General features: G+C 42.7%; 1 protein-coding gene and 1 long non-coding RNA gene across 4 annotated transcripts in view; one reads left to right on the plus strand and one right to left on the minus strand.

Annotated features, from left to right (window-relative positions):
• FANCL (FA complementation group L) overlaps window positions 1-4,475 on the minus strand; it is a 44,074-nt gene extending 39,599 nt beyond the window's left edge. Inside the window, exons 1-2 of one of the 3 annotated variants that reach the window (XM_081188756.1) lie at window positions 4,152-4,475; window positions 2,873-2,931 (exon numbers count right to left, since the gene is read on the minus strand). In XM_081188756.1, the coding sequence (XP_081044882.1) occupies window positions 2,873-2,931; window positions 4,152-4,247 (155 nt within the window). In that variant the 5' untranslated portion in view covers window positions 4,248-4,475. The remainder of the gene's footprint in view (window positions 1-2,872; window positions 2,932-4,151) is intronic. The other 2 variants (XM_081188755.1, XM_081188757.1) reach the window with 2 other exon arrangements.
• A 1,417-nt stretch (window positions 4,476-5,892) lies between these two features.
• LOC308584252 lies at window positions 5,893-24,428 on the plus strand. Its single transcript, XR_014006705.1, has 3 exons — window positions 5,893-8,375; window positions 9,113-9,172; window positions 23,647-24,428. It is a non-coding gene; the product is annotated as an uncharacterized lncRNA (long non-coding RNA).
• The last annotated feature ends 2,740 nt before the right edge of the window (window positions 24,429-27,168 follow it).

A 27,168-nucleotide genomic window follows, 5' to 3' on the forward strand; every position in this document is an offset into this window, starting at 1 on the left:
TTTGCATATGGGACAGGATTTATTTATTTATTAAAAACCCACACACACTAAACATTTGAATTCTGCCTCAGGGTGTCAGGGAACTTTCCTCTGAAGGCCTCAACAAGTGTGCTGTGATCCTCAGATAAAGGGCAGTATATAAATTTAATAAATAGTATAAAATAGAGTTCCATATATAAATATAAAAATTGAAATATAAAAATTAAAGAAGCACAAATATTTAATCTTGTACGTATAAAAAGAGGGTCAGAGATAACCATTTCCTTATAGAGAGGACAGATGACAGCTGATGGAGGAATGAGTTGGTTTAACAGTAGAGCTGATAGTAGCTTTGCTTCTGTTCACTACTCTCTGGAGCAGAGCTTTCCAAACTGTGTGTCATGACATGTTAGTTTGGCAGCTGCAGCGTGTAGATGTACTGTGTGAACACTCCTCCCCCCGGGGCTGGAAAGGGATTAGTTTAACCTCCGGTTTGCTAGTAAAACTGAATTACTGTATCGCGAAATGATGCATGTCTAAAACGTGTGACACTAACATTAAAAGTTTGAAAAGCTCTGCTCTGGATGTTTGTGTGCACCTTGCACAGTACTATTATACTGTTTTTCATCTCAAATATAAATACCAAGGTGGTTCACAAAAGAAATCGAACATTAAAATATCACAGTGCAACAAGCTTAATAAAATAAAATAGAAATATTAATCATAGAAACCAGGAACTGGTATAATAGTCCACTTGTTGGCGGAAACACCATGATTCATGGTTCTCTCCCTTCATCCTTTTCACTCTGTTGATGTTATCCAAGGTTCAGCTCTTGGATGTGCTCAACTGATAGTTCTTCTCATGGCAGCTTTATTTTGGTTTCAAACTTCTATAATGTGCTGGTGATATCCAGTTATATCATTCACTATGAACCATAAAACTTTTAAACAGGTATATATGTGCTTAAACTAGATTAGGCCTATAACACTCAATGGATGTAAACAGATTTAGATATAAGTATGCATGGTTAAAGTGGTTCACGGACAACAGCTTTAACTGATATAATAGCTTTGAGTTGCCTGATTGCACAGAATTCAGTACTGTATCTCAAACCGGCATTTTAAGATAAACATGCGTGAGTACTTCATTTATTGTAAACATCTAGGAAGGCATAATTAAAAAAGAGAAGCAGAGCCAGTGTTTACTGACCATTCAGCTTCACTTAAAGGGTTCATAACCTTCCTCATAACCTGGGTAACCAACCATTCCTATCAGCTTTTATTCCCATTATAGTCATTGAATTGAAGCACAAATTCCATTCAGCCTTTGAATCTCAAAGAACAATGCACGTTTCAGAGCATGCAATGCATGCTTTAGGTGCTGAAACAAGAAACTGAGGGCGGTTCTTGTGTTTTATCAATAACTTCATAAAAGAAGCACAGACCTTAACAGCTTTCTGCAAGCCAAATTAGCTTTCTGAAATTTTCTACAGCCCTGGATGAACTCAGACAGACTGAAATGATATTTGCATAATCCACAGTTGACAGAGGGCAGGGGAGGAACCTTTTTCAACCCAAGGGTCACATTCTCTCAAGGACAACCTTCCGGGATAGCATATCAGTAATGGGTGGATCCAGAAACTAAAGTGTGGAGAGTAACAGATTCTTACCCTTTGCACAGTAGGCTACATTCAGCCATGTAAAAGCCACACACACACACACACACACACACACACACACAGGAATCACCTTTAGACTCACTGACACTTTTGTAAGAAGGCTTTTCTGATACAGGAGTGTACAATAGTGCAGGAGGTGAAGGGTGTATGTCCCTGCACATTTGCAGGTGTGAAACCTATGGAAACAATACTTGCACACATGTTCGATCCCTGCCCCAAACAGAATTACTCGTTTGTAAACCTTTTTACAGGCTTAAGCCACGTAATCCAAATTATTCTACTGAAGAGAATTGAACAAGTTGTACCATGATAAACACAGCTCCACATAATTCAAGAAAGTGAGATAAATCTCATACTCAAGGTAAAGGGGAGGGAAACCACACACAGAATTATCAGTCAAGCTGTGCTGGGCGCAAGTTTCTGCCTGAAATGCACGGAATATGATTTTCAATCAAAGCATGATGCAAAACCTGAGTGTCCTCAAGAGAAAAATTGTAATCGTCACACTCCCCCACCTGTCTCTAGCTGTAACATGTAATGGATACCAGTTCAAAATGTATGACAGCCACTTTAAATTTAAGCATGCTGCAGCTCCCAGATTATGATGATCAGTTGGTGTGAAACAATTTCTATATACAAAATCCCACTCATTTGCATGTGTCACCACAAACCCACCTAATTTGGGATCTGCATGACATGCAAGTCAGTATAGTTGCCATCTGAATATGTTATGAGCATATGTCACTGGAGGTGTATGCACCACAGCATCTCTGTCCCCCAATGGTTGGGGATGACGCCAACTGAAGCCTCAGTACTTTACTGAATATCCACAATGCTACTTCCTTGGCTAGTTCACTTAAGACATTTCAGCTTTGCAACAGTCACTGATTGTCCAAGTATAACCCCAATATGATTACTTTCAGACCAAATTCAACATTACATTCTTCTGTGGTTGTTCCCTGGTCTGCAGAATCAGAAAATACTTGCTCATTTTCCTACATTTTTCCATGCTCTTCCTTGACTGGTTCCACTAAATCTTACTGGTGTCAAAGTTAATTAGCAACAATCATTTAACAACTAAAATTGCTGATACTCTGGAAATCTCTTCAAACTGTAAGAGCCATCACTACTTCTCACACAAGACATATTATTAAAAATGAAAAGGTTATCTTGCAATATAGCAAAAATATATTTAAAAAAATCTTGCACCTTACCTGGCATTTTTCAACTGAAGATCCGATGGTAACAATATCCTTATGTGAAAGTCTCTGCCCTGGAAAAGTAGCATCTCATTAGGTAGAATATCTACAAATATATCAACTTAGCACAGCTGGAATGCTAAGGCATATCTAAGAATTTTTTAAAAGTAGACTTTGACCTATTTTTTTACTTTTTTTTTTTTTTACTAGTTTACAGCTCAAAGCCTTAGGCAATGAAATAATAGAAAAAATATGGCCAAATACAAAAAAAAATGTGGCTACTGCTGGATAAGAGATCAGTACAAAGCAGCAGGAGCAACTTGACCAACACCAAGTCATGAGGGAAACATAGTAAGAACCAGAATAAGCATACAATATTAAAAGCTGCAACAGAAGGTTGCGTACCTTCCAGAACAAGTGTGGAAAGTGATGCAGAGGAACAAGGATCACTAAAAATTGAAGCATCCCCTTCCTTCAGGGAGTCTCCGCTGGATTGGAATTATTTCCATGTACAGTACAGAAGCCCTTCTAATTGCAGAATGGTTTCAACACAATATAGTGACGTTCTCAGTGCCTTTCCACACAATTAAGGTACATTTGTTGATCTATTTATTATCTATACTATATCACCCATCTTCTCTCAAAATCATGCTCTTGTTGTAGAGATGTTTTATTTTCCAAACACTCAGAGTTCAGTATTTTATATCTGGGAACATGCATTACTTCCCATTGCTATTCCCATTGCTATTGGGAATTGGAATTGGAAACAATGAGCTGAATTAGGGCCTGGATGCAGTGATGAAGTGGATGAGGGTCAACAGACTGAAGCTGAATCCTGCTAAGACAGAAGCACTGTGGTTAAGTCGTTTCCAGATTGGAGAATTGGAGAGCCTAAATGGGCTGACACTCCCACTGAAAAAAACAACAACAGGTATGCAGCTCAGGGATGCTCTTGGAACTATTTTTGGCCAAGTGGTCTGTGGCAAAAAGCACTTATCATCAGTTTCAGCTGCTACATCAGCTGCACCCTTTCCTAGACAGGGATAACTTGATCACTGTGACACAAGCAACGGCAACCTCACGTTTGGCCTACTGTAATGTGCTCTGTGTGAGGCTTCCTTGGCAGTTGGTCTAGAGTACGCCCCCCCTCTCTCTTTCCCCCCGCCCCCAGGTCGTTCACACTGCCCCTGCCACTTGTCTCCTCAGCTCCAACGGGACCTTACTCTCAGGTAAAGCTGCACGTTAAACGTTTTCCCGTGTGTTTGGGGGGGGGGGGCGTGCAGCGTCTCAGTACCTGGGCGGTGACGAAGCCCTCATAGACGCTCTTCTCCCGGTTCTGGGGCAGGAGGAGCGGGCACTCTCTCAGCAGCGACCCAACACCGGCAGCCATTATTATTATTATTATTATTACTACTATTATTATTACTACTACTGTTTCCCGCCCGCTCGGTTTTCCCTCTCCTCACGCGCAGACGTTTCTTTTAACCGCCGCCGAACCGTTCGACCACAACGCGCAGGCGCAATCTCTCTCCTCCCCCTCCCTTGCTGAGGGAGGGTTTGGCGCGGCGCATGCGCGGGGGCCCGGAGAGAAGCGACTGACAATGTCGCGCGCTCCATACCCGTTCCCTCTCAGCTCGAAAGAAAGGCCAAGAGTGGGGGGGGGGAGGAGGTAGGGGGCGTGGTCAGAGATGGTCACGCCCATCGCGCGCGCCGTTCTGTGTTCTATCAGGGTCGGTTGAAATCCGTTTCGTTTTCAATCCGCCCCGTGCTTCCCGCCACCAACTGTGATTGGGCAGAACGCGCGAGCGGAGGAGAGTGGAGGGGCGGGGCTGGAGGTAAGCCACGCCTTATTTTGAGTCAATCTCCAGTTGTGACAAGTAGATAATTGAAATACTTTATTGTCACTGGTACAACTTGTATACTGTAAGATTACACATAATAAGAGATATAAGTTCCCGCCTGCTTTTTGGCGGGGTTGCAGTTAAATACAAATAAATATTGGCTCGCGCTGTATTTTGGTGCAGTCCTGCACACGTATAATAAGAAATTATTTTTATTACTATTATTATTATATCCCACCTTTTTCCCTGACAGGGACTCAAGGCTGCTTTACAGAGAAAAATGGGAACAATTAAAAACATACAGGAAAAAAACAATCACTTCAAAACAAACATTGGGAAAGTTAATACTATATATAATATCTACACACCTATTAAAAACATCAAGATAAGTGCAGTAAAAACTGCAGGCCTCCTTGAATTAAGGGCGACTTATATACACAATTTACCTGGGAGTAGGTCCCATTTAACTCATGCAGAGGTTAGATTGTGATATGCACAAAGATGGAAATATCCAACCCCACCTACTGTGGAGGAATGGTTGATAAAATTATTGGACTTAGCTGGGACGGCGAAGTTAATGTGTTTTAATTAGAGAAAAATTACCTTACTGACATTTATTAAAGATTGGAAATTTCTGATTGCTCCTGGTTATGGCCTGGGGAGGGGGAAGAATGCTTCTGGGGAGAGGCTGCTCTAGGGCAAAACCTATTTAACCTGCGTTTTTAGAAATGTAAGTTAAAGAACTTGGTTTTCCCACTCATTCTTTTTTTCTCTGTGTGTGGTGGTGTCTTTTCAGATTGTGAGCTTGAGGGAGGTGACCTCAGTACTGATTTTTGCAAGTTGCTCTGAGAGTCTTTTGAGCTAATGGGTAAATGCCATAAACGTCTACTCAGAAATAAACCCTTCTAAATCCAGTGGGGCTTACACCTGGGTAAGTGGAGTTAGGATTGCAGTCTCCATTATTGCCTATTCACCTTATATAAACATATCACCCTAAAATAGCAGGGCCTTTGCAGTTGGGGCCCCAAGGCTGTAGAAGAGCCGTAATCTAGGGTTGCCATACATCTGGAATTTCCCAGACATATACAGAATACTGCAGTCGGAAGCAGTGTCCGGCCAAAAATCGCTAAAAATGTCCGGGAAAATCCAGATGTATGGCAACCCATGTCGTTTTGGGCTATTTTCCTTAAAAACTTTGCCAACTTTGCCAAAAAAAAAGCTCACCAACTTTTCTTTCTGGATTTTTACTGTTTGAAATATGGCAACTCTGCCGTAATCTAGATTGGGGGAATTATGTTTCTTTGCTTAACTAGATTGACTAATTGGCTGGATTCTATATAAGGCAATTTCCTGACCAGTTAGGCTGAGTGAGACAGCCCACTTCAGGGAATAGATTAGAGGGCAGAAAATGACCAGGTATATAGTTGGGGTTGGATTTTTTTAATCAATGTGTTGAACTCAGGCACAAAGGTCTCTTAACCCACCTTCACTGCTCCCCACTTTCTGAAGTTCCATCAGGTGTTGCCTGTACATCTTTAAGCCAATTGTCATAGCTATAGGGACTAGAAACTTGCTCTTTCCATTAAAAAAAATATTTTAGGATTCACAGGGATGTTGAATTCTGTCTCCCGTAAGAATTTCTGCGCTAGCAAAGGAACAGGTCTGCATGCTGCTAGCTGTTCCAATGTTCAGACCTCTTTCTCTAAAAATAACATCAAGTGGCCTTGAGTTTTTCATCTGCTCACATATGCAAAACACAATCTTGGCTCCCTATAATTATTTCTTCCTGGCAGGTGTCCAAAAGCAACCATATAAATCAGTTTTCTTCTACACATAAAGTACATAGGTTCTCTAATGCCTCATTTACATCTTGAATTACAAAAAATATTCCCATTACAGACATTGACAACACTGGAAGACCAGACCAATCCATATGCTGTACTGATTTGGAAGGCCCAAAAGGATGCTGTTAATCCCTTTCAAACCTTGAAAATATTTGGAGGTTTTCCAGACTGTCCGCTGAAGGTTTTCCCTTCAGAAATGATTGGCGGGGGTGGTCTGAATCTCTAAAATAGAGCTTTGGCTCATAATTCCTGTTTGCCTGTTCCCACCCTTCTTCAAAATTTATCCTCAGTATGATCTTTCTAAACCATCATAACTGCATCTTTTAAAAAAAGATAAAAAAAGCTTCCACTACTGCCTGTAAATCTCTCCATTCTTGTGTTTTAAAAATAGATTCAAGATAGGATGGGATGTAGAACTGGGCCAAACGAAATTAATTTCAACACAGATAAATGCCAAGTTTGGCATATAGCATTGTATCCCAACGAAGTTGTCTCATTAGCACAAAGGCTTCTGCCTGCACAGTGGGATTTTCTTTCTCCTTTCCCTGCAGGTCTCCTGCACCTTCCAAATCTCTTTTGGTGGTTACCCCCCAGTCCTTTGGAGCAGGTGGAGGAGGCTGCAGGGAGAGAAGAGGGAAGTCCATTTGTACTGGAAGAATTGTCAAATAAAATCATGTGTGACACTTGGCTTGATAGCAGCCCATGTGAACAGGATCTGGGCATATTAGTAGGCCAGAAACCAGACATGTATCAGCAGGGTGATGTGGTTGCTATTCTTCTTTGGCAATCACTCATAGCGGAGTAAGATTGTCTTCCATAAACAAGGTTCTGACAATGAGTCCATAAGTGTGAATTCTGGATCCACACGCCCTTCCACAGTGGGGACATTGGTTTCCGGGTGGGAGTTGAACACGGTGTGGATTTGCCAAGCATCCCTTCCTCTTAGCACGTTTCTCCCTTGCGTCCTGAGTTCGAGTGTCTTCAAAGCACATGAAACCTTTAGTAAAGGCTGTTCTCCAATTGGAGCGCTCGCAGGCAAATATTTCCCAATTGTTGGTGTTTATACTACATTTTTTTAAAGATTTGCCTTGAGACAGTCTTTAAACCTCTTTGGTTGACCACCAGCATTGCGCTTTCCATTTTTAAGTTCAGATGAGAGTAGTTGTTTTGGAAGATGATAATCAGGCATCCGCACAACATGACCAGTCCAACGAAGTTGATGTTGACGAATCATTGCTTCGACACTGGTGACCTTTGCTTCTTCCAGTACACTGCTATTAGTTCACCTATTAAGGCTAATGCAGTTCTAGGTTGCATCAACAGAAGTACAGTGGTACCTTGGCTGTCGAACGGCTTATTTGTCGGAACAAATCAGCTCCCGAAAGCTGCAAACACAGAAGTGAGTGTTCTAGTTTGTGAACGTTTTTTGAGAAGCCGAACGGCCGACGTGGCTTCCGATTGAGTGCAGGAAGCTCCTGTAGCCAATCAGAAGCCATGCCTTTGTTTCCAAACCGTTCCGGGATTTGAACGGACTCCCAGAACAGAGTAAGTTCGACAACCGAGGTACCACTGTTTAGTGTCCAGATCATGAAAAGTAAAGGTAACACTCTATTCTGCTTTGGTCAGACCTCATACTTGCATACTGTGTCCAGTTCAGGACACTGCAGTTTAAGAAACCAGAAACTGGAATGTGTGGGTGACAAAAATAATTGTATTTATTGCACTTCTGTCCCACCCTTTCTTCAGTAGAAGCCCAGGGATATGAGTCTTGGGCTAAAAGAAGGTTTCCCTGTTCCAATCTATACCTAGAGAAGACTTTGGATAAGGAGCATTGTAAGTCAAATGAGTTTCTGTCTATTCATTGCTTCACTTGTGTGATATAATTCTTAATAATGTTACAGTATTCCAGTAGCATATCAGCATTGTTTTTTCAACACATTTCCATTACGTAATCATTGTTTATTTTGTATATTGTGTGTATATGTATGATAAATGTAGTTCAGATAAAATACTGGGTTGTGATTGTTGTATTTTTATGTAAAGTGCATCTTAAATATGAATAATACAAGCAGATGGATTGACCTTCCTAAATGAATAAGGTTGCTTGAATTAAATCCCATTATCATGTACAAAATATATTCTGCAGCAAAAATAAGATCCCGTGAATTGATACAACACATGATTTCACAAGGGTAGTTGTAAAAACCCAGAAAATCACATGAAAAATTCCAAATTCATAGCTTAAGAGAAAACTTTTTAAGAAATGGAGCAAAACAATTTTTGATTTGTAAAGCTCTAAATGAATAAAGAAAAGTCTTTGAATGCGAAGATGATTAAAAAGACAACATCATTAGCAAAAAGATATTTACAAGTTTGGTCTCTTTCATTTTGACTGTAATTTTAATTAGTTGGACACTGGGAGGGGGAGATGAATATAAAAGCCTGCATCATGTACTTACTGTTCAAATTGCATTCCACCTTAATTTTATGCTCTTCAGTTCTTAATTTTCTCTCCTTTTTTTGTTCTACGTAATCCGGTTATCAGACTAAAGTGATTTTCTCTCATCCAGGTTTAAAATTCAGCATTCCAATCTTCAAGTTTTATTCTTTCATTTGCCAGAACTCTCCAGGTAGCTTTTGAATTCCTTTGTCTGTATACTTACGTAGGCTTTTCAAAGAATCATCACTGCAGAAATAGAATCCACTTGCAAATGTTTTGTTTAGTTCTTCCCCCAGTTCTCCCTATGGCATGTGCATCCCAGGTAACTGTTTGAGCAAGGTGTAACCAATATCATAACCTAGGGATCTAGCTTCAAATGGCTCAGGGGAGATCCCCAGTGATCAAGGGGTGGGTGGGAGCCTATCCATTCAAACCTATCCATTCTTAAGGAAATCAGCCCTGAGTGCTCACTGGAAGGACAGATCGTGAAGCTGAGGCTCCAATACTTTGGCCACCTGATGAGAAGAGAAGACTCCCTGGAAAAGACCCTGATGTTGGGAAAGATGGAGGGCACAAGGAGAAGGGGACGACAGAGGACAAGATGGTTGGACAGTGTTCTCAAAGCTACTAATATGAGTTTGACCAAACTGCGGGAGGCAGTGGGAGACAGGAGTGCCTGACGTGCTCTGGTCCATGGGGTCATGAAGAGTCGGACACGACTAAACAACAACAGTGACTCTCTAGGATTTCAGACCTGGAAAGCTATCTGGAGATGCCAGATATTGAACCTAGGACCTTCTGCATTGCAAAGCTCATGCTGTACTATTGAGCTATTCCCCTTCCCAAGAAAGAGGGGAAGACAATTTCTGGGAATCAGTAGGGAGAGAAGGCAGTGAAGGAACTCCTAGATTTGAGCTGTTCCCTGTGCTCAGCCTGAAAGTGGGGTGGGGGTGGGGGTGGGACTGGAAGAAATGATCCCTTTCCCCTTTGTCTGATGGAAGGAGGTGAGACTGTGGCAACATTTCAAATGATGGTGTTTTGAATGCATTTTCTCTCTCTCTGAAGATCTATTTAGGGAAAAAATGGATTGTGTGATGAAGTCCGTGATCCTGCGGTGTGGTGGATTGTGTGTTCACTTTTTTAGATGTAGGAGTTTTTCTTTTTCCAGGCCTCGCTCAGCCAGAAAGCCCTTCTCAGCTGGGGGTGGTCTTGGACAGCTCAGGCTCTAAGCACAATCGACCTCCTAGGGTTGTTTTCAGGATAAATGGAAGAACTACAAAGCTGGAAACTGCTACAGAATGAAAAGAATTGCAGTTGATTCCTACTCTGAAGTAGGTCCCCACTGAGTTTAGTGGGATTTACTTCCTAGTAAGCATGATGCCCCAATGGCTTTGTGCGCGCGCGCGCACACACACACACACACACAGAGAGAGAGAGAGAGAGAGAGAGAGAGAGAGAGAGAGAATGAATATAAAGCCAAGCATGTTTAGACAAATTATCTATCACATCACATTTTTTAGAACGGTTGTTAAAACACTGATGAATGAATATAGAGTAAGATGATGAGTCAGGGATACTAAAAGGAGCAAATGGGTAGGTTCCACTAGATGCTACCATAAGTACCGAGATATTTTAGTTTATAACCCAATGTGATTAAACTGCATGAAAATTAAGCTGTGATAATGCTACAGTAAAATAAGTCTTAAAAAATAAAGAGGCTTCTAACTAAACCACAATATTAAAAAGAAGAAGTAGAAGAAGATACTGATGGTATGTTTTGAGAAGGGCAACCTGATAGAAAGAACCTTGGGATGGAAAGTGCTGGGTTGCTGATTCGACAAAAGCACCATTGCTATTGCACTATAAGCCTATTGTTATTAGATATATTGCTGACTTGCAAGCTGATCCATTCACACAGCCAAAGTGGAACAAACTGGGAATGTGGGTTGAGCGGAGTTTAGCACAAGCTAAAAGCAGTTACTATACAAAAGTCTTAGCACACAGTCATGCAACTTGGTTGACATCTCCTGTGGCCATCGAGATTCACCCCCTGCCTTGCACTTTGGCACGTATTGTCTTGACAACTGCGGAGGATCGGGTTTGGCTCCAGTGACCTCCCAGCAGTCCTGTTTAAAGAAGCAGGAAAAGGCTAATGGCAGGCTTGGCAGCAGTTGCTGTTGCTCTTCTGTAAGGGCCTGCTTTGTTTTCCTTGGTATCAAACTCTTGCCTGACTTTCCACTGCTTTTTCTTTGGCTGTGTGCTTTGGACTAGTGAGATTTACCTGCCGGGAGCAGGCAAAGGCCCTGGTCAGCTAGACTGAGTCCTTCAGATCAAAGGACTGTGATATCTGGTGCCAGGACTAAGACACTTCTCTCGACCAGGCAAGAACTAATGGCCTATCCCAGGCATGCCCAACTTCCAAGCAATCCAGTATAAAAAAAAACAGGCAGTGATCTACCCATTACGACCGACCTGTTGGACATGCCTGGCCTAGCCATTCCTGATGCTTCGAACAGCCTACCAATCACAAGGCGTAATGTTCCATGCCTCACCTGTATCCCCTTCTGTGAAGAGGAGTCTGGGCACACAGAGTCCAAGTCAAAGTCTGACTTTCAGCCATGAGGTTCTAGGTTCAAGCCCTAGACTTGTATGTTGCCTGCCTTTCTGGCTAGAGAACATCTCTCTCAGGCATTATAGGTTCTTCAGGGATCCATCCCTGTTGGGCTGGACTCCTTGCATGGGTAGACACCGATAGACTCAACCAACAGTCTCCAGGTGCCCCTTTCAGATACACTCCTAAATTGCCTCACGAAAGTGGTTGTTGGAAGGAAGCACAGAATTCAGCATATCTACCCCAGAGCTTGGCTTGCTATAGTCTTCGGTCTGAATTCAAAATGGAAAAGCCTCTTAACATTTGGAGTCTAGACATGATCTCCTCAAAGCATTCTCAAAGGAGAGTGCTTTTCTTTCATGCACCACTTCCATTCATGTCTTCCTGGACTCTAAAAAAACTTCTGGCTTGCTTGTTTTCATTATACAGATCAGTCTGTTCTATGACGTCATTCAGTAACATCCAATTTTACCATCTGGTCAGACTTGGCTTTTGCTTTCTCTCTCGGCATCCATGGAGTTTTTACATGGCACATGTACTTTTCCTAGAGTGCTGGGACCTATAACTTCGTGAGTTTTTCTGTGTCCTACATCTCATGCCAATAAAAGCCATCATCCAGTTTTTGCTAGCAGTAAAATTTCCAGCTACTTTAGTAGGCAAAAATTGTCTACCCGTAACAGATCTTTTATTCAACTGTGCATTGTATTCTATTATTAAAACTTCTAATATTTGTTTCTTTTTTAATTTAAAAAGCATGTCGCTGAGGCTTTTATTAAATAAAGTAATTGTCTTTCTTCTATACCATTAGTTTTCAGACTGGATTCCTTCACTAGTACCAAAGCTGGGCATGCCTGTAATAGTGAATACACTCCCTGAAAGGAACATGAGAAGCTGCCTTATACAAAGTCACACCATTTGTCTATCCAGCTCCATGTTGTCCACACTGACTGGCAGCAGCTTGCCACAGTTTCAGATATGTTTTGCATGACCTGGAGTTTGCAAAGGCCTGAATCTGCAGTCTTGTGTAGGCATGGCTTAGCCACTCAGTGATACAGACCTTTATTGAACTATAGAAATATTGTTCCTCTCCTTCCCCCTAGGTAAAGGAACCCCTGACCATTAGGTCCAGTCGTGGCTGACTCTGGGGTTGCGTCGCTCATCTCGCTTTATTGGCCGAGCATGACTAAGCCGGGTCATGTGGCCAGCATGAATAAGCCGCTTCTGGCGAACCAGAGCAGCGCACGGAAATGCCATTTACCTTCCCACCGGAGCGGTACCTATTTATCTACTTGCACTTTGATGTGCTTTTGAACTGCTAGGTTGGCAGGAGCAGGGACCGAGCAACGGGAGCTCACCCCGTCACAGGGATTTGAACCGCCAGCTTTTGGATCGGCAAGTCCTAGGCTCTGTGGTTTAACCCACAGCGCCACCGGCGTCCCTTTTCTTCCCCTTAGGAGCACTTAAAAACATGACAAAACATTGGATTGCATCCAAAGTATCACTAAGTAACTCCTTGAAGAGCGGAACAACTTCTGCTTATGCGATGGGACTTTCTTCCTCCATCTTCCCATCCACACTCCCTACATTTGTTTGGGGAGTTCTCACAACCACCTGGGGCAGGTTTGCACAAGGGGAGGAGAGGAGGGAAACTTCCGTTTTGCAAGCCAAAGTTATTCTGCTAGTGCAATTAATTTATTTGGCTACCACCCTCTGTGAGATAGTGAGTTTCAATGCCCACCTTACATGTCATTGGCTTCTGGTGGTGGTGTGGGTAGGGAATCTCACCATATGAGGACATTGTTGGATGTAGGAAGCACTCCTAGACCTACAGCAAGGAAGGAATGCAACTTGCATTCAGTGACATCCCCTTTGCTCACATACTGTTTAACCTGGATAATTTCTTCCAGATTTGCTTGTCTGCTGTCACTGATCTTCCCCTGTAGAGACATATACAAACAGTTTGTATGGTGTGCTGGTTAGACTCAATAGCCCTCATTGCACCCAGTAAATACTGGGCCCAGAATATTGTCTTAAGTTACAGGGCATCCACAGAAGACAAATCAATACAAGTACAAAAAAACCCTCATAACACAACTCTGTTGTGCTGCCTACCTCAGTCATGACTCTGATAGATCAGAAAAGGGGCCAAGCAAATTAGGAGGGCCAGTGGCACAAGTTTACTGCACCAAATTATTGGTTCATTTTTGTTTTTTTAATAAATTTTAATTTATTAAAATAATTCAACATTAATACAGACATATTGCGAATATACAAACATACATTTCATACAGTCCTTAAAAATATTCATACATACTCACCCTCAATCCCACACATATTTCCTTTTCCCACCCCCATCCCTCACCCCTCACCCCATCCTTGTGTTAGACTTCCAATCTACTCAATTGCAATTTATTTCCACTTCTATTACTTTCTTTCACACACTTTTAAACCAACTTTCTGCTTCTTTTTCTGTTACACGTTGTTATCCATCTTATTTAGTATTTCAGTATTTATAACGGGACTTATTTATTCTAATAGGAGTTCTGATTTTTCAATATGATTTTACAAATATCCTTTAAACACCTTCCAGTCCTTGTCTATCTTTTCTTTGGGTGAATGGAGTGATGTGGTGGGTGCAAGGAGATTTTTGGGGGAGGTGTATATGGAGGTGTATCATAGAATCATAGAATTTGTAGAGTTGGAGTGGACCGCTGTGGTCATCGAGCCCAACCCCATGCAATGCAGGAATATGGAGCTCAAACGCCTGACCCTGAGATTAAGAATCTCATGTTCTACCAACTGAACTAGATTAATTTTGTGTAGCACGAATGTACAGTATTATGTAGTGTACATGTAGATGAATTATTTTGATGGCTGTATTATGTGTTTTTGTCACACAATGAAATGCTTTGATGTGATGGAACGGTGTTGCATTTTGATTAGGGACTTAGAATTGTAGAGGTGGATTATCGAGTCTGACCTCCTGAAGTGCTGGAGTATTGTGAAAAATAGAAAATAGAAAAATAGAAAAAGCCTGCAGGATCAGGCCAATGGCCCATCTAGTCCAGCACCCTGTTCTCATACTGACCAACCAGATGCCTGGGGAAAGCATGCAAGTAGGATTCAGGCACAAGAGTAGTCTTCTTACATTCTTACGAACAAGTAACCTACTCCCTGGCTTACCTTACGCCAAAGAATAAACCTTATGCCAAAGAATAAACGGACATAAATCTGACATCAAGAATCACAATACAGAGAAACCAGTAGGAGAACACTTCAATCTCCCAGGACATTCTATACAAGATCTCAAAGTAGCTGTTTTACTACAAAGGAATTTCAGAAATAGACTGGAAAGAGAAGCTGCTGAATTGCAACTCAAACTTAAAACCATGGAGAGACCTGGTCTGAACAAAGACATTGGATTCTTATCTCATTATACATGACTAAGCCATTTCTCACCTTCTCACCCCTTGCCTTTTCCTGTAAGACCTATTACAGTCGTTAAAAGAGTCGTCAACAGGCTCATCTCAGCTATCTGCCAATCTCCCATTCCCACCACCCTTCTGAGTAATACCCCTCCCCACCTTCTCACTATATAGAAGGGTCTGGCAACTTCTGTTTCAGTGTATCTGAAGAAGTGTGCATGCACAGGAAAGCTCATACCAAGAACTAACTTAGTTGGTCTTTAAGGTGCTACTGGAAGGAATTTTTTTTTATTTTGACTATGGCAGACCAACACGGCTACCTATCTGTATCTGTCCCTGGCTCTGTCCAGGGTGCTGAAGTGCCTGTCTTTGTCCACCAATGTTTTCCACTTGGTTCCTGACCCAGGACTGGCTGATGCCCCTGCCTGCATAATAACTTCACTGACCAGTAACTTGAGATCTCTTCCAGAAGCTATTTCCACCCAGCTCTCCTTATGTGCTCAACCGAGCTGTAATGGGACAACCACTTCTCCATTGAGCTTCTGTTAAGTATGGCCCTTGGGGTCAATGTGGGCTATGCTCATGGGTTTAATCTTCATCTTAGTCTGTGACTGTGCTATACCCACGTTATACCTTCCCGCAGCTTGCAATTCCTTACATGTGGACAGGTAAGGGGAGATATAACTGCCTGAGCATAGGTACATAGGATGCCCTGAATGAGCCCAGCTGACTTCTATTCTTTAGTCACCGAGTCAGGCTATTATAAAAATAAGTAATAGCCATTTTCCATATGGCAGGTGATAGCACCTCTCTCAATTTCTCTCTCCTATATGGTAGATAATAGCATGATACCTTAGTTTAATTCATGGATGGGAAAGTTATGGCTGTCTAGTTTATGCTGGCCAGGGTTGATGAGAGTTGGAATGGTCTTTTTCAAGGAATTAGAGGAATGGTGGGAAATGCCAGCATTTGCGACCTGGGAGAGCACCTGCCAGTAATTATGTTCCACTCCATCAACGTTGATTCCCAGGTGGTTTGCAAGTGTATAGAAAAAGAGGCACAAGTTTAACATACAGCACACTAAAACAGACCAACAATTATTATTATTTTTAAAAAACCTAGTAAGCAAGCAAGCAGCAATTTTTTTAAAAAAGTCAAACAGACAGAACTTAATATCTATGCCAGCTAACAATGACTCTGACTGCCCGTGTTTATCTGGTGTTCTTTCTTGTCACCTCCCATTCTTAAAAATGGGAGATGTTGGAGATTGAAGCTGGGAGAGCTAAATGGACAGCTTCTGTTCTGCCATCGAGCCAAGGTCCCTCCCTCAGAGATGCTACTCTATTCTTATTGACATTCTTGTTGGAGAACCCCTGATAAATTTTGGAGGAACCCCAGCTTTCCGCAACGCATGTTTTGAAAACCATTGATCTTAAGATATTTCTGCTGCAGAACCAGAAACCTGGATCCAGAAGTTCTTGTCTCAGATTTCTGCCTTCCTTGCTGTCCTTTGGAATAAAGCAGCATTTACCCTCAAAGGGGAGGGGAAAAAAATGAAATGTGTTCAACATATGGCATCTGCGACCATTTGATATTTTAAATCTATAGTAAATGTCAGGAACAATTTTTACTGCCCTCCCTACATTACAAGTACTTGGATCATTTGTCTTTCAAAGGACTAGTAAACCTTAATTTGCTTTAGCAGCTCTCAGTGGATTTTTATTGTTTCTTACTGCTGCCTCTCAACTCATGTAATTTGTAAAACTAAATATGAACTGCTAAACTCCATCAATTTGGTAGTATTCTTTAATATCAATTTTTACATAATTAGCCTCCAAACTGTGTTCAATTACTGCCAATTAATCTCGTGTACTTGGAAGGACAACACTCATTTCCCAGGGAGCACGGCATCTAAAACGGAAGATAGTTATGATAAATGGGAATGGGCATCATTTACTTTCTTTGCTCTCCTTGTAGGGGCTGGTTTGTTTCTCCACCTAATACCTGCTTCCTCTGGTACCTCTCCCTAACTCATCCTACATGCTTGGCAACACCATGCTCTAAATGGTCTATTGACATTAGCTTTTCAGTACACACATGCTGAGCTTCTTTACTTTCCCCACAAGGAAACAAGAGATGGCTAAAATATAAAGGTATGATTGTGGAAAGTGGGGATGTTGTTCCAGCGATAATAGATTTCATCTTGCAGTAATTGGCAACCCTACCTCCTTATTTATCCCTCGTCTTCTAAGCATAATCAACATAAGCATCTGGGGTGTTAGATAAGTGCTCCTATATTGTAAGGCAGTAAAAATACAGGCACACACACATATACAAATTGCACCCCACCCATAAATATGCATAAAGTGATTAGTAACATTGCTGAGGAGTCATATAGATTGTGCACTATGTAAGCAGCAGAGGCATTTTTTTCTGGCGCAAGAGTTATCCGAAAAAGGACACATAGAACATGAACAAGAATCCAGCGAACTTTTCCCCCCATTGACTTACAAAAGTCTGTCATAATGAACAAGGCTCCCCATTCAAAGTTTCACTCAGAAACCGTCAAGTTCCTGCATACTTTGCATGCCATGGGGATAGAGTTGATGCAAAAGGTTGGTGGACTTAGTTACTAAGTTCTGGGCCCATTTCAGCTCCCCAGTATATTTCCACTAAGGTAAAGGTAAAGGAAGCCCCTGACCATTAGGTCCAGTCGTGACCGACTCTGGGGTTGCGGCGCTCATCTCGCTTTATTGATCGAGGGAGCCGGTGTACAGCTTCTGGGTCATGTGGCCAGCATGACTAATCTGCTTCTGGCAAACCAGAGCAGCGCACGGAAACACCGTTTACCTTCCCGCTGGAGCAGTACCTATTTATCTACTTGCACTTTGATGTGCTTTCGAACTGCTAGGTTGGCAGGAGCAGGGACAGGGTAATGGGAGCTCACCCTGTCACAGGAATTCGAACCGCCGACCTTCTGATCGGCAAGTCCTAGGCTGTGTGGTTTAACCAACAGCACCACCCGCGTCCCTAGTTTTCCACAACTTGTCATCAAATGCTCAAAGATGCTTGTTTCCTGTTCCTGCTTTAATAATGCCCCATTCTGGGTATTTATGCCCAGTCCACTTGAACAAGCATTCAAGGTGACCAACACAGGCAATATTCAATAAACATAATACTACCAAAAAGAAAAGAAAAGACCATAATCTAAAAGGAATAGCTGAGGATGTTGGAGGATTCCAACAGAAACAGGGGTGTAAATAAATAAATAAATATTTTTTTATTTATACCCCGCCCTTCCCGGTTTAAAAACCAAGCTCAGGGCGGCTTACAGCAAATATAAAACATTGATTAAAATGTGACTTTAAAACAGCATAGAATACAACATAAAATGCATCAATATCAGTAAAATTCAAAAATTCAGGGTCATTTTTGGAAAAGAAAAAAAACCCGAGTCAGTAGACATTGAATGATCACCAAGGTTAACTGGCCAAGTTGGCCCTACTAGGGCCAGCAAGGAGACCAGGGAAACATTTAAATGTGGGTTCCCAGAAAGGGTTTCTTCATAGAAGAGGAAAGGGAATAGAGGATCAGGCTAATGCATAGCTCTCTCTTACAGGCCCTGCAGAAAGAGATCAAGTCCTGCAGGAAATGTTTGCTTATTCATCCCATGTCTGGAATGGAAATCAATCCAGCAAATACAATTGGCCCCATTTTGCTCGCAGAAGCTCTTAGAATAATGGAACTGTAGAGTTGGAAGGGACCCCAAAGGTCATTTATTCCAACCCCCTGCAAGGCAGGAACCACAGCTTATGAATCCCTGGCAGATGACCGTCTTACATGGGACCAGTTAGGTGAATATGGCCCTGTGTTGTCATCTTCACTGATGTAGCCCTGTGACCTTAGGATGAATGGCAAGGTATAAATCCCATTCATAAACAAGCATACTACATTGAATAGTTTTCAATGTAGCTTCCTCTTCTGCCAGGCATTTTGATGAACAGTGGAGTGTTGGAGTCGTCTTATTGGGTTGTATATCAAGACTTCTAATCTTGTTTTATTTGTTATGTGTTCATGGTGACCAACCCCAGGATCATTTGATGATAAAGGACAGGGTATAAATTCAAGAAACAAATAATTACAATTACAAATCTTTCTTCTTCTTTTTTACCAACAATCAAAACACAAACAGTGAAAACAAACAGTGAAAACCCCCAGGCGGCTGATACACTGGGTATACATAATCAATAATATATTCAAATCAACCATATGTACAATTCTATATACCTTAACACTCCTCCCTCCACAAGGTTTATTTAACTTTTAACATTTTAATTGCCCCAAATTGTTCAAACCTGCCCAAATAATTCAATATTTTCTCAAACCAATCCCCCTCCTTCTCACTGACCTTAAACCCTTTCATTTTATGTACAATTACAAATCTAAAGCGTGTTTCATTTACCAATCATGCACTTCTCGTGGGTATAAATTCAAGAAACAAATACATACCATTACAAATCTAAAGCATGTTTCATTTACCAATCATGTGCTTCTCGTGGGTATAAATTCAAGAAACAAATACGTACAATTACAAATCTAAAGCATGTTTCATTTACCAATCATGCACTTCTCGTGGGTATAAATTCAAGAAACAAATACATACAATTACAAATCTAAAGCATGTTTCATTTACCAATCATGTGCTTCTCGTGGGTATAAATTCAAGAAACAAATACGTACAATTACAAATCTAAAGCATGTTTCATTTACCAATCATGCGCTTCTCGTGGGTATAAATTCAAGAAACAAATACGTACAATTACAAATCTAAAGCATGTTTCATTTACCAATCATGCGCTTCTCATAGATGGAATTGGCACTTTGGTGGGAGTGTGTCTATGCACAGAGAGAGGTGCCAGTTCTGTTGTGGAGAGCCACACCATAAAGATCTCATTTTAAAAATTTAATTACATTTTTTTTTTAACAAACAGTATGGCAGTCAAAGTCAGCCGGAAAGTTTCTTGTGTATTGGCGAATGATACAGGGTCTACAATAAGCAGTAGCAACTGCAGCATCCCCTCTGCAGCAGGCATGAACACCGAGGAAGCCCAAAACAATTCTGCACCTGCTAAGCATAAATCCTAAGTATTGTTCATACAGGTGGACCAATTCAGTAGGATGTGCTGGGGATGAGGCTGTCAGGAACCTGGGGGGGGGGGACTGACTATGAAAACCATAACGTTGATGCACAACCTAGTAATGTGTGGATGAGGAGTGGATTTCTAAACAGCTATAACATAGTGTGTCAGGCAAAAACTTAAAACAGCAGTGGTTGTTTTCACAGCGCCAGCAGCAAGTGTTTGCCATCGTGTCTAGCGATGGCAAGGGACCCAAATAATACGAACCGTAATTTCGCATTGTCTTCTTCTCCCTGTTAAATCAAGGCGCTTCCAGACTGTTTTGGTTTGTTTGTTTTTTAATTTATTTAACAGAATTATCACAAAATATAAGCAAAATATTGCAAATTCATACATACATATATATTTCAGATTAGTGCACACATACCGTATTTTTCGCCCTATGGGACGCACTTTTTCCCCTCCAAAAATGAAGGGGAAATGTGTGTGCGTCCTATGGGGCGAATGCAGGCTTTTGCTGAAGCCTGGAGAGTGAGAGGGGTCGGTGCGCACCGACCCCCCTCACTCTCCAGGCTTCACGGACCTCTCCACAAGCAGTGGGAGTGCTCCATGCCGAAGCCTGCGCGCACTGAGATCAGCCTGTTCAGGCTTCGCGGACCTCTCTGCAAGCAGCGGGAGCGCTCCCGCTGCTTGCGGAGACTTGCCTGCATGCCGAAGCCTGTGAGCGCTGAGATCAGCGCGTCCAGGCTTCGTGGACCTCTCCGCAAGCAGCGGGAGCCAGCGCTGGGCTCCCACGGCTTGCAGAGAGCTACCTGTTTGGGGGCTGGGGTCGGGGGAAGCTCGGGCCTCCCCCACCCCAGCCCCACGCCTGGGGGGGGGGGAAATAATTTTTTCCCCTTTATTTCCCCCCCAAAAAACTAGGTGCGCCTTATGGGATGGTGCGTCCTATAGGGTGAAAAATACGGTATATATATATAAAGAACAAAAGGGAAAAGAAGGAAGAAAAGAAGAAGAAAGAAGAAGAAGAAGAAAAGTTGGAATATTTTCTTCCAAATTTATTCTACAAATATCTCAATAATAAAATTTCATTGATTGACTTCCATCGAATACACTGCACTTCCTATATACATTTTAAGCAACATTGTATCTGTTATTCCGTATTTTTCCCATGCAATCTCACACAAATATTCTAATCGCTAAGTTTTCTAAATCTTTCATAAATCTATTCTAAACACAACCAGACTGTTTTGGGATGGGATGTAGTCATATACCAAGAAATTCAGGTTGCACAATTACAACAGCCTGTGAGGTTGATCTTGTCCCAAAGATCAGAGTTTTTGTGATATGGAGAGGGACAGGAAGTACGGGATAATACTTGCTTTCCTGCAATTTCGTCTGACGTCTCTGCAGATTAGACCAAATGCTCATTAAATCTCCCTGAAAATGTATCAGGGTTAATGCTCAATAAACAGGTAACCTGGAAGTACCCTTACAAGCTGTAATATTCTGGAAATTCTAGCAGTGCTACTAAGGTGCAGAAGTAAATGAACTCCCTGCTGAAAATGGCAAGTGTCTTGACTTGTCCCTGGTGCACCAGCAATATTGCAGTTATCACCGCTGAAAACATTTCTGTTTCACTGAGCTTTCTTAGAATATTAATTTGATGCAGTATTGGACATCTGTTCTGTATTTTAGGATTTCTATTTTTTGCTATGATTCTTTAAAAAATATTTTTTTAATTAAAATTTTAACAATAACAACAAGCATTGTGTTTCCAAAATACAATGCTGTAAAATTTCTGTAAAACACCAAAATTAGAATTTCCACAGTAGTAACATACGCAATAACTGATTTGATGATAAGCCAACTGCGGCTCACTTCCACCTCTTTCTGAAGCTTTCACTGTGAAATATCCATACCTTTTTTAAAAAAACAGCAGCAGCAACCTGTTTCTTAATCTGTAAAGCAATCGTTTTAAGAAAAGCCCTGCTCAATCACATTAAGGGCCCATTGAGTCCAGCAGGAACGGCCGTAATAAACCAAAAGAGGAACATAGGGACAGAGCCACTACTGAGAAAGTAGTGAGGTCTTCAGAACTTAACCTGGCAGTGAAAACATATATAGGAACATAGGAGGTTGCCCTCCCATCAGATGTCAAGGAAATAAACAACTATTCTGACTTTTAGAAGACATCTGAAGGCAGCCCTGTTTAGGGAAGTTTTTAAGGCCCCTGAAGGACCAGGTATGCAGCCTGGGAGTCATTCTGGACTCACAGCTATCCATGGAGGCACAGGTCAATTCTGTGTCCAGGGCAGCTGTTTACCAGCTCCATCTGGTACGCAGGCTGAGACCTGCCCTGCCCACAGACTGTCTCGCCAGAGTGGTGCATGCTCTGGTTATCTCTCGCTTGGACTACTGCAATGCACTCTAAGTGGGGCTACCTTTGAAGGTGACCCGGAAACTACAATTAATTCAGAATGCGGCAGCTAGACTGGTGACTGGGAGTGGCCGCCGAGACCATATAACACCGGTCTTGAAAGACCTACATTGGCTCCCAGTACGTTTCCAAGCACAATTAAAAGTGTTGGTGCTGACCTTTAAAGCCCTAAATGGCCTTGGTCCAGTATACCTGAAGGAGCGTCTCTACCTCCATCATTCTGCCCAGACATTGAGGTCCAGCTCTGAGGGCCTTCTAGCGGTTCCCTCGCTACGAGAAGCCAAGTTACAGGGAACCAGGCAGAGGGCCTTCTCGGTAGTGGCACCCGCCCTGTGGAACTCCCTCCCACCAGATGTCAAAGAGAAAAATAACTACCAAACTTTTAGAAGACATCTGAAGGCAGCCCTGTTTAGGGAAGCTTTTAATGTTTAATAGGTTATGGTATTTTAGTGTTTTGTTGGATGCCGCCCAGAGTGGCTGGGGAAACCCAGCCAGATGGGTGGGGTATAAATAATAAATTATTATTATTATTATTATTATTATTATTATTATTATTATTATTATTATTATTATTAAGGTTTGATGTTTTATTCTGTTTAATATTCTGTTGGGAGCCTCCCAGAGTGGCTGTGGAAACCCAGCCAGAAGGGCAGGGTAATAATAATAATAATAATAATAATAATAATAATAATAATAATAATAATAATAATTGCTTCAGATCCTTGGTCTATCTAGCTAAGTTTTTTTCTACACTGGCAGTGGCTCTCCAGGGTTTCGAAGAGGAGACAGTCCCAGTTCTACTGGATCTTCCACATTGAGCATTACTCAAGCATAGAAAGAGCTGCCCCATTCTCTGGACCTTATTTCACACAGAGAGCAGAGAGATGGGGAATCTGTGGTCCTCCAAATGTTTCTGGATTACATCTCCCATCATCACTGACTACCAGACAAGCTGGCTGGGGCTTATGGGAGTTGTAGTCCAACGACATGTGGGAGGCCATAGGCTTCCCACTCTTGTGCTAACAGTGAGTTTCCCTTTTGAATTCCCCGCAGGAAGGAGATGGGGGAAAGTTTGGCACTTTGCTTGCTACTCCTGATCAGAAGCAGGAAATTTCTCAGCCGATGCCAGCTTGCATCTTTGCAACCAGCTAGTGAGCCGGATGCTGTTTGTCAGATGGACACAATATCCTTCCCCTGTAGGTGGTCTTTGTTTCATTAGGCTTCAGATTGATGGCACCAAACAGTAATCCAAAAATGTGCAATGGGGACATCCGCCTCATTTTTCATTAACAGTGTTTCCCAAACACACTGGAAGCAAGAAGAAACCACAGATTTGGTCCGGCTTATTTTTATCCTTGAAGACACGATTGATTATCCAACATCACTGCTGGATGCTAGCTGTTCCCGTTAAGCGATGTCTAGTACATAACTAGAGGAGACGGGTGTTTGGCACAATCGAGGCATGTGAGTATATTGTGCCCCCAAAAAGAAGTTGTTAGTGAAGCTGATAAAACCCTGCTTTTTCTAAAGATTAAATGAGCTTGGCAGTGGGGCTTCTTCGTACCGCCGGAAATTAGATGGTTCATCCCAGATTTGGATGTGCCATCAGCATCCAATAATAAGCGGGAAATGAAGCTGCAATGGACTTTTCCTGCTTTCCCACGGAAACCAACTTTTCTTTCAGAGTTTCTGCATCACAGAAACAAGAAGTTGTGGACCAGCATGCTTTGTGTATTTTACATCTCCGATGGTCTTACTATGGTCTTACAGTTGGTCCCTTACCTTTCCTGCCCCGACCTGGCCACAGTGATCCATGCAATGATCACCTCCAGGCTTGACTACTGTAATTCGCTCTACGCGAGGCTGCCCTTGAAGCTGTCCCAGAAACACCAGCGGGTGCAGAATGCTGCAGCAAGGCTCCTCACAGGATCTCTGCCATGGCAGCATATCCACCCAGTGCTTTTCCAGCTGCACTGGCTCCCGGTGGAGTACAGGGTCAGATTTAAGGTGCTGGTTTTGACCTTTAAGGCCCTTCACGGCCTAGGACCCTCATACCTACGGGACCGCCTCTCCTGGTATGCCCCACGGAGGACCTTAAGGTCCATAAACAGCAACACCCTAGAGGTCCCGGGCCCTAAGGAAGTTAGATTAGCTTCAACCAGAGCCAGGGTCATTTCAACACTGGCTCTGGTCTGGTGGAACACTCTGCCTCATGAGACCAGGGCCCTGCAGGATCTGATTTCTTTCAGAAGGGCCAGTAAGACAGAGTTGTTCCGCCTGGCCTTTGGCTTGGAATCAATTTGATTCACTCCCCCTCTTTCTTTTTTCCTTTCTCCTCCTGTGATGAGGCTGCATTTTAATGTTTTAATGTATTTTAATCTTGTTTTGTAAGTTGTATTTCAATCAACTTGTTTTTATTATTGGTTGTTAGCCCCCCTGAGCTCGGTCTTCACTGGGGAGGGTGGGGTATAAATAAATATTATTATTATTATTATTATTATTATTATTATTATTATTATTATTATTATTATGCTAGCCATAATGCCGAAGTGGGGCTGTGGTCTTCAGAGACGGCATGTGACGCTATCAAACCAGTGGCCTGCATGAAACAGAAGAGGGACTGCCTGTAAGCCAGGGGTGGAGAACTGCCAACCTGTGGGCTGGATGTGGACTGAGATGCCTCCCCATATGGTCTGCATCGTCCTCTCTCACCACGCCTCCCTGCAGCACTGCAGCAAGGAACCACCTCAGATTGGACCCAATAGGACACTTGGATAGCCTATTTGTCGTATGCAAACTTGGTGGGGAGAAAGGAAGGCTACATGGCAGAGGGAGGGAGGGTCAGCACTACCCTCCCCATATGCTGTGACTGTGCTGCCAAAAATTTGGTCCAACGCCTTAATTAGGTGGGGGTTTTTTTGGGGGGGGGACCCTCTTTGCTGGTCTAACAGACTTTTACCCAGTGTAAATGTGGAGGGTTGGAAGATGGAGGTGTTAGGATATTGATGTTCTGTTCCACCCTAAGAGGAACAGATATGTGGATCGTAGTAAGTCACATGTCTGTTTACATTCCAGCACAGCTCGCTGGGAACTTCCGTTTGTGTATTGCTTTTGCTTAGTGCTTCCTGCTCTTAGACATGAAGGAGAGCAGACATGTTTTCTCTGTCTTGATCTATGCTGAATACAGTGGTGCCTCGCAAGACGAAAAGAATTCGTTCCGCGAGTCTTTTCGTCTTGCGATGTTTTTCGTCTTGCGAAGCATGGTCCGTCGCAACTGCGCCTCTTCAAGCGGCTTTAAAAAAAGCACAAGCCCATAGGGAAATTCGTCTAGCGAAGCAACGCAAAACCGAAAAACCCTTTCGTCTAGCGAGTTTTTCGTCTTGCGAGGCATTCGTCTTGCGGGGCACCACTGTAAACTGCTTGTAAATACGTTTTCCCAGTAGTGATGTATGGAAGTGAAAGCTGGACCATAAAGAAAGCTGATCACCGAAGAATTGATGCTTTTGAATTCTGGTGCTGGAAGAGACTCTTGAGAGTCCCGTGGACTGCAAGAAGATCAAACCTCTCCATTCTGAAGGAAATCAGCCCTGAGTGCTCACTGGAAGGACAGATCGTGAAGCTAAGGCTCCAATACTTTGGCCACCTCGTGAGAAGAGAAGACTCCCTGGAAAAGACCCTGATGTGGGGAAAGATGGAGGGCACAAGGAAAAGGGGACGACAGAGGACAAGATGGTTGGACAGTGTTCTCAAAGCTACCAGCATGAGTTTGACCAAACTGTGGGAGGCAGTGGAAGACAGGAGTGCCTGGCGTGCTCTGGTCCATGGGGTCGCAAAGAGTCGGACACGGCTAAAGGACTAAACAACAACAAATACATTTTACACATGTCTCTGTCTGCCACTACTGTTGCATGTTAATCACTCTGCTGACTGAGACGTGCTCAAGCTTCCAGAGGCTTCAGAAGCTGTGTGCCGCTGTTCTGATGCTGTTCCAAGGACCAGAGTTCTCCCTGCTGCCGGCCGGTGGGCTGGAGCCAGCTGGGGGTCTGTGAATTGCCCCCATTCCCTTGGACACATCCCAGTAGGAGGGTGGGAAGGGTGCAGGGAAGAAATGCATCACCCTCCCTACCCTGTAGTTAGACTTGGGGGGGGGGGAACCCTCCTCTTGGTTCCAAAGTTTAAGCCCAGCTTGCAAACTTCCTGGAGAGCATCCTCTTCTCACAGTGGCCAATCAGATGCCTGCGGGAAGCCCTCAAGCAGAACATGAATGCAGCAGCACATTTGTGCTCCTTACCCAGAGATATTATAGGCTTAAAAACATGACACGAGTGGTTTAAGTCTTTTCCTCGGCTGATCTGCTGCAAAGTCCCCAAGCAAACAAACAAAGCAAAAACCCTGACATTCTAGCTGCTGAAGAGAAAAGGTCAGGTCACAACATGTTGACAAAGTCCAGCTTCTGTGAGTAAGATGGCAAAATCAGTTTGGCTTGGGGTGGTCTGGAAGTTTCCCAAAGAGTGTAAGGACTTTGTACCATGGTCAGGAAGGGTAAGGTCAGAAAGTAGGATTTCAAGATAGAAA

The sequence above is a fragment of the Podarcis bocagei genome (assembly GCF_964188305.1).
Source record: "Podarcis bocagei genome assembly, chromosome: 3".
Classification (NCBI taxonomy): Eukaryota; Metazoa; Chordata; class Lepidosauria; order Squamata; family Lacertidae; genus Podarcis; species Podarcis bocagei.